This window comes from Colius striatus, chromosome 20, assembly GCF_028858725.1.
Source record: "Colius striatus isolate bColStr4 chromosome 20, bColStr4.1.hap1, whole genome shotgun sequence".
NCBI classification, from domain to species: Eukaryota; Metazoa; Chordata; class Aves; order Coliiformes; family Coliidae; genus Colius; species Colius striatus.
The window spans coordinates 1,688,082-1,696,489 of NC_084778.1; the positions used below are offsets into that span (position 1 = coordinate 1,688,082).

An 8,408-nucleotide genomic window follows, 5' to 3' on the forward strand; every position below is an offset into this window, starting at 1 on the left:
CCCCCCAGGCATTATTAATCCCTGCAGCTTGGGCCAACGCTGGCACACAGGGAGCTCTGTGCCAAAGCAGCCGTGGGATCTGGGGGCTATGAGAGACACAGGCAGGGCTCAGGGACCTCACTCCCTGGCAAAGCCAATGGGTGATGTGACAGGCACTGGGAATAAGGCAAAGGAGAAGGAAGAGCCAGTCTGAGTGGGATGAGAAACACAGGCTGTGGTTCCCAGCCCGGTGCCTGAGGCAGCAGGACTCCTCAAACCTGGCCATCTCAGCCAAAAGCAGAATAAAAGTGGAATGCATAAGCAGAGAGTAGCCCTATTTCTAGCTGCAACTCCTCCCTGTGTGCTTGGCCTCCCAGACGACTCAGAAACTCAAGGCACTTCTTTCTGAGCTATAAAAAGCGCTGGAGTGGGACTGCAACAGTGGGAAGACAAAGGAGACAGGAGTGTGTCCTCCGGCGAGGCCAAGAGCATCCCACCAGGACACGAGTGAAGCCATGAAACGGACCTGCTCAACCCAACTCCTCAGCCAACGGCTCCTCTTGAGGTGCCCACAGGGAGGGAGGGCTGGGAGGTGTGGCAGCAACTCCAGGCTGGATCCCACCCACCCAAATGTTGGCTGTGCTGTGTCCCAAAGCGTCCCACCACCTCTCCCCTCTTGAGTGTGAAGGGGTTTAGAGCCTCCCCTGACATCCCAGCAGGGCAGCCTGGGCCATGCACCTTCCAGCTCACAGAATGAGACCAGGACATCCAGCAGTCCCTGCCTTTGCCCTCTCCAGATGAGTATTTACCTCCACAGAGGCAGCCAGACCTTGCTGACTCTGTCAGAACGTTTCATTCCCAGCTGTTGAAGGGCACCAAACCTTTCTGGCTGGGGGGACACAAGCTCTTCACCAGCTCACAGACTGGGAATGGCTCCACTGAAGAAACAGCTCCTCCAGTGGCTTCATTCAGAGCAGAAGGCATCTCTTCTGCTGGAGCCATTCCTAGCCTAGTCTGTGTTGAAGAAATCAAAGTCTTCTGTTGCCTCCACTTCAGCACTGCCTTGAGACCTCAGCAAATCTTCACACACCACTGACTGGTGGTGAGGGACTTGCATGTGAGCAGCTCTGAAGGCTGTAGAGCTGGACTGGGTGGCCCACAAAGAGCAACCTGAGGACAGCACACAGTAACTGTGGCTCAGGAGGAAAAGGACAGCCACAGTGACCAGTAAGGGTGAGGGCCAGCACCAGTGTGACCTGCTGCTGTGCCCACTGAGATGCTGCAGTGCTCGACGCAGTGGATTGCAGAGGTTGCATTTAGTCCACCCTGGATGAAGCCTGACCTTCCTCAGCAGCAGGCTGGGGACCCAAGGGCCACATCTGGCTTGTGCAGATGTAAATTGCTCTTTGCACTTATCCCCAGAGCCCTCCTGTGTCCAGACAGGAGGAACACTGCCCAGGGGGAGCTGTAGCTCAGGACACACGTCCCTAGGTTGGTGAGGTCTCAGCACTGATGCCATCACCTCATTTTGGGGCTCTCAGGAGAAGGGACAATTCCTGGGTGTCCCCTGTGTTGTGGCACATGCACCTTGCAGCACCATTTGTGCTTACAAACCCCTGTACTCTTGTTCACTTCCATGTGAACACAAAGACTGGGAAGCACTACTTCCAGCCAGCATCTACTGATCCAAAGGCAAAGTGATGCCATCCACTCTCTGGAGAGTGTTGGGCTGCTCACATGGAATAAAAGAGACAAATGGTAACAATAAATAGCAAGTTGCCAGCCTGGCCCTGCTGAGAAGGGCTCCTTTGTTTGCTGCAGCTTGCCTCTCTCCTGCATGGTGAATATGTGATATGCCCTCCTCAGCGGTGCTGCCAAGGCTTGTGCCGCCCTGCACGGGAACTGGGGCACTTGGCAAAGTGGTGACCATGCTGCAAAGCTGGGCAGTGAATGCCAGAGCCAGGAGACCCCCAGGGAACAGAGACTCAGATGGCAATAGCCTTTGATGCAGCATTTGAGGCAGCAAGACCCAAAACCCACCCAGGAAGGGCAGAGGCTGACGCTGCTACGCTGTGATTGATCACAACACACTGGTTACCAGCCAGGAGAGGTAAAGCTGTGGGAGCCCTGGGATCAAGCAGCCCCAGCTTCAGCAGGCTGAGCTGCAAGCAGGCTGAGCAGAGGTTGGCTAGTTTGATGAACAGCCAAGAAGCAACGGGGGATGAGCCACCCCTTCCTTGGGATGGGCACCCACATCCTACCTGCCCTTCCCCACCCTGTTCCCTGGGCTCAGGGCTCGCTGCTGGTGCCAGTGAAGAGGATCACAGTCCAAGGCCTCTGACAGGGAATCTGGTAAAGTTAACCCAGCTGCCTGATTTGCAAGAGGATGGAGTTCAATGGGCTGAATTCCAGAGGGCAAGAGCCCCTGTGCTGCTCAGCACAGGACACCTTTGGTGAGGAGCCCTCCTCCCATGTGCAGAGCCACTGAATTACAACCACCCCAGCTCACATCACTCCTGCTGAGGAGATTTTAAAGAGCCTCTTGAAAGCATCAGGGCAGCACGTGCTGAGTGAGGGGCAAAGGGTTTCTGGGCCAGCAACAGCCTCTGGCATCCCCACCTTCTCACTCAGCCTCTGGGATGACCTGGGGCACGGTCTCCCCTTGTCCCTTCTTGGTCCAAACCCCTCACAGTCCCATCTGGAGCAGCCACTTGGACTTGGTGGCAGATTTTCCCCCACTTTCAGCAGCCAACCTGTTTATTCTCCCAACTTCTAGACTCCATCACTACACAAAAAGCCCTCAGTTATTTCTGCATGTACTCAAACCCAACACCCCAGCCCTTCACCCCAGCTGGCACCGAGCAGCAGAGCAGCCCCTCCTCTGGTACAAGACAAACTCTCCTCTTCCCCTGGGGATGGGCATCAGTTCCTAAAAGGGACTTGCTGAAAAAAACAGAAAGATGAGAATGACTCATTCCTCCATTGCTGAAGCTGCTTCCAATCCCAAGCACCTCTCATTCCAATGCACAGACAGCAGACCAAAAGCATGGGGGGTTCACACAGCACAAAGCACAGGAGCTCATTCTCCCACAGATGAAAGAGCTGTGAATTAATCCCCTGTATCACCTACTCCCCCAGGATGGGCTCAGCTGCCTTCAGCCCTCGCTCCCAGCAGCCAGCAGCTATTTTTTCCTGTTCTTGCTAGTGTCAATATGTTTCTTTAAATATCCTTTCAGAGAGGCTATATATATCTAGCCCCACTCTGGAGCTCTGAGAGGAGCCTCATTTCCTGTGTAAGAACTGAAGTTCTTGGCAAAGCTGCTGGTGGCTGCAGCATCTGAACCACAAGAACTGTGGGCTTTGGGGTTTTTTTTTCTTTTAAGCAGTAAAATGGTATTTCCTCTGCAACTGAGAGTCCCACTGGGCTGAGCCTGCTGTGAAACCAAGAGGGCTGCTGGGGATGGGACACACGGTGCCGTGTTCCCAGCGATGTAAATGATGGGGGAAAGGCATTAACTGCATGGGCTGGGGGTGCCTAAAGGTGGCTCAGCTCATGGCATGAGCCAGGATGGGCACAAAGCTGCTTTCAATCTGCATTTGGCTGTGAAAAAAATTGGTTCCAATTTACCAACCAACACTAGGAGAGGGGAAAAAAAAAACCCAAAGCCCATTTCATTTGACATCACTCTGTGTCTGTTTCCTCCTCCTGCAGAGTCTCCTCATGCCTGGTTTCTGAGTCAACTCCTCCAGCAGCACATCAGGAAAGCAAATGAGACAGCTTTATAACCCATGTGAAACGGTGGTGAGATGGCTCATGGATGTTTGAGACCCTAAAAACCTTCCTTAAAAGCCATGGCATCAGCTGCATCAGTGTGCTGCATCCTCCTGCCAGGAGCCAGCTGCTTCTCCCCACTGGGACGCCTGAGCTGTGAGGTTTGTCCCCCCTCTGCACCACCTTGGGGACCTCTCATGATAGAAGCAGTGATGCAGACAGAGCAGCAATCACCTTCTGCTGCAAATATGTTTCTCCAGGGTAATTTCTGAGTCATAAATCACTTTTATTGCCAGTCCAGCAGCAATACACCCAGTCCTGAGGACCCAGTGTATCAATGTGTGAGGGAATGGGGTGGCCATGGGCAACCCAAATGGTCCAGGCTTTTCTTTGCTACTTGGTGACTTTCTCAGGACAAAACCTGCAGTCAAAGAAGATCAAATGCAAGTGGCTTTGCATTTTGTGGAGGATTTTTAAATAGGAAATGCCTTCTCCCAACACTCTCCACTCTCAGGACAGATGGCCCTTGGGATCATCTCCAATGGACATGTAACTCAGGCACAAGGCAGCACCACGTGTCCTGGCACAAAGTCCCAGAAGACACGAAGTGTAGAGGGGTCTAGGGGACAAGCATGAAGCTTCTGTCCCACTCCACAACCCCAGGCATCATCTCAACTGGCACTGCATGGATATCTTCATCCCTGGACCCCACTTCCAGACTGGGTAGCCCATGCTCATGATGAAGCAAGGCTGAGGCATCAGAGCAATACTCAAGACAAGAGGAAACAGAGGAGAGTTATGTTGTAAGCCTTGCAGCCCAGAAGACAACAGATAATCACAATACACTGCTTTCCTTCTGCCCAGAAGCCACAGCAACAGGAACAAGGGCTCAGCCTGTGTTCTGCTGGGGCTGCAAGGACACGTCCTCCATGTGCTTTCTGAGCACATTTGTCCCTCTCCAGTGTTCACTTTCCCAAAAGAGGGAAGGGGCTGGTGCAGGAGCAGCTGAGCAGAACCACACTGTGCTAGGGAGGAGGCTTTCTCCATGCCCCATACAAATCCTGCATCCTTCTGACTGTTTTCACCCTCAAGACCTTGGCTCATCCAACTGTTGTTGGTCTTTGCCAACCCCAGGTTTGCTCCTTGGCACCACCATGGCACAAGATGCCACTGGGGACAACTGCAGTGAGGACACAGGCAAGGAGACTCAAGGAGGGAAGATCCCAATGCACCAACCTAAATGAGGAGGTCTTCAGAGCTTGCCTTGCAGAGCTCTGACACCAGGACATGCCTCTCAGTGCAATCAGGGGTACTTGCTGGGGATGTGAACATCAGACTCGGTTATCATGTGAAACACAAACATCCATTTCAGTATATGGCAGCATTCTCACTTTTGGAGGTGTTTCTTCTCCCTTGGTGACCTTTGATTTATTCTGTTGAGGTTGAGACAATGAGCAGCAGTGAGTCACAGGCAGTGAAACACCAGCAAAGGGAGACAGTCACCACAACACCCATCCCCTGCATGGCAGGGATGCACCCCACAGGGCTGTGCATCTGCAGGACAGCAGAACTACAGGACTTGGTGCTCCTGTTGCTCAACTTCCCGTGAAAGCTGCCATCACTGACAGCAAAAGAAAAGGGGAGCCCTTGGGTGTGTGTCCAAAGCAGAGGGGCCAGTGTCCACAGCTCTGACTGAGCAGCTCTCTGAGCAGCAGCATGGCAGGGACACTGTGTCTCAGCCCATCCTCAGGTTTCTCACATTTGCATCACCAGGAAAACCTGAGACACTTCACCAGCCATGGGAGAGGAAAAGAGGCCACTAGGAAATGTATTCCCATTTGTCCCTGAGCCAACAGAGGGATGTTGTCAGGCCAAAGCCATTGTGCAACGTGATCACCACCATGAAAGTGTCCCATCACCAGAGCTTCCTGACACCATGGGAATGTCCCATCACCACAGTGTCCCAGCACCAGGGGAGCATCCCATCACCACAGTATCCCCCCCATCACCACAGTGTCCCAGCACCAGGGGAGCATCCCATCACCACAGTGTCCCCCCCATCACCACAGTGTCCCAGCACCAGGGGAGCATCCCATCACCACAGTATCCCAGCACCAGGAGAGCATTCCATCACCAGTGTCCCAGCACTAGGGGAGCATCCCATCACCACAGTGTCCCAGCACCAGGAGAGCATTCCATCACCAGTGTCCCAGCACTAGGGGAGCATCCCATCACCACAGTGTCCCAGCACCAGGAGAGCATCCCATCACCACAGTATCCCAGCACCAGGAGAGCATCCCATCACCAGACCTTCCCACTACCAGGACATCCCACCACCACCAGAACTTCACAGGGTGTTCTTGTTTTCGTAACCTGAGTCTCAGACCACATCAATCAGGTGGTGGTAAACCCAAGCAGGTGTTATTTGGGCTCACCAAAGGCCCATTTTGTCACACTTTATGCCTGTTTGGGCTCTTTTAACCCAGAATACTCTTCCTGGTGACTGTGCTGCTCTCATGAGCCAGGTAGGTTTGGAGGTGAGGAGGGACTGAGCCTGTACATGCAGAAACAAGGGTCAAATCCTTTAAAAAGCCATTCACAGACCAAACTTTTCTTAAGAAAAGTCACTTTCAAAGAGAAAAGCTCCCAAAGCCACCAACAAACCCAAACCCCAAACCACAGAGTTTCTATAAGAAACAACCTCAGAAAGAAGAAGTTTGACAAGCCCTGGCTGAGCAGTGTGTGGCAGGTCTGAGGGGTGCCTGGCAAGTTCCCCACGCTGCAGAGAAAGAGAGAATTATGCACAAAGCCAAAACAGGCAGCAGGGTGGGGAGCAGAAAAGGAAATTGCACATTGCTGAACACACAGAGGAATGAAAAGCCAGGCAGGGACTGAGCTCCTGAAAACACAGGCTGTGGCATTTGTCTGCAAATTGGACAGGGAAGATGAAATGCAGCTCGTAGGGATGTGTGCTGAGCTCCTCCAGCTGAGCCCAGCACCCTCCCCAGGCCTGGCCTTCCTCAGGGAGTACTGGGGAGCTGTGGGGATCCTGGGAGGGTTGTTTGCACACACACAGGACCAGGCAAGCAATTGCAGGCACAAACTAGTCCCAGTTCCACCTCTAGTGCTGTAAATAATTGATTTTTGAGGTAACTTGAGCGAGGAAAGTAAGAAGAGTCCTTGTGCATAGCCTGAAATCCTGATGTTTTTCTTTCTGTAAGGAAAAACCCCTCAGAGCTGATCCTTTGCCTTTAATTCCATTACCAAGCCATCACCCACACCACAGTGCTGTTCCCACTCTCATTGAGGTCCTGCTCTCCTCTGCACTGCTTCCAGAGCAGCCAGTCCCACTGGCCACCATCTCTGCCCCTCTCCTGCCCCAGTTTCTCCTCTTCTCCCATGGTAAGCCAGGATGGCACCACTTCACCTTTACTTTCCATCCCAGGAAGCAGAGCAGGGGTGAACAGTCCCCAGCTCTTGCTATTGCCATCCACCCCTCTTCAACCCTCCTTGTGATAAGTCCCCAGCTGCTTCCAAGCACGTCCTTTCCCCAAACAGCCACCTTTTTACCCCAGAGCATCCCTGAGCTGCCTCCAGAGCTCTGCTGTCACCTTCCCCTCTGCACAGGGCTTGAAGCCATCACTTAAAAACACAAAGCCCCATCCCCACACTCTGGATGCTGCTGGGGAGCAAAATACAGCTGCTTTTCAACATGCTGTTTCAACAAGGGACAGGACAAGAGGAAAGGGGCTGGAGCTGCCCCAGGGGAGGTTGAGGCTGGAGCTGAGGCAGAACCGTTTCCCTGAGAGGGGTGTGAGCCCCTGTGCCAGGCTGCCCGGGGAGCTGGGGCAGTGCCCAGCCCTGGAGGGATCCCAGAGCCCTGGAGCTGAGGTGCTGAGGCTGTGGGTCAGTGCTGGGCTGGGCTGGGCAGGGCTGGGACTGCAGCAGCTTCAGGGGCTTTAACCCAAATGACTGTGAGTCTGATTCTGGGGCACACGATGGAGCCCAGCGCTGAGAGGGCGCCGGCCGGGGCACGTTGCGTGTCTGCGGCCGGGCTTGGAGGCTGAACCCCGCCAGCAACCCAGGACGGACGGGCAGAGACCCCCGGCCGAGGCCAGCGCTGAGCCCCGGGAGCGCGGAAAGCCCGAGGCGCGTCGCCGCCACCCCGCGCCTGGCCCCGCCCACGCTCATTAACATACCAGCCTTAGCCCCGCCCACACTCCATTAACACACCGGCGTTAGCCCCGCCCACACAACATAAACACACAGCATTAGCCACGCCCACACTCATTAACATATCAGTCTTAGTCCCGCCCACATCTCATTAGCATACCTGTATTAGCCCCGCCCACCACCAATAGCCACGCCCAGAGGCTCATCCACAGACCACGCCCACTCCAGCAAAGCCCCGCCCACCGGGCCAGCCCCGCCCAATCAGACCATCTCCCGCCGCCCGGCGGGCCCCGCCCCTCCCCTCGGCTCCTCCCCTCCCCGGCCGGCATCGCCCCGCGGCGCCGCCCGTACCTGGGCGCGCTCGAAGCCGTCCCGCTCCGCCTCCAGCCCGCCGCCGCCGCCCCGCCGGCTCAGCACCTTGGGCAGCGGGTTGGACACCTGCTTCATGGAGCTGCTGACGCGGTCCATGGCCCCGCCGCCGCCG

General features: G+C 54.9%; 1 protein-coding gene across 2 annotated transcripts in view; it reads right to left on the minus strand.

Annotated features, from left to right (window-relative positions):
• The window catches only part of HIP1 (huntingtin interacting protein 1), a 33,952-nt gene extending 25,544 nt beyond the window's left edge, over positions 1–8,408 (minus strand). For both annotated transcript variants that reach the window (XM_062012080.1, XM_062012079.1), the window contains exon 1: positions 8,276–8,408. In XM_062012080.1, the coding sequence (XP_061868064.1) occupies positions 8,276–8,392 (117 nt within the window). In that variant the 5' untranslated portion in view covers positions 8,393–8,408. The remainder of the gene's footprint in view (positions 1–8,275) is intronic.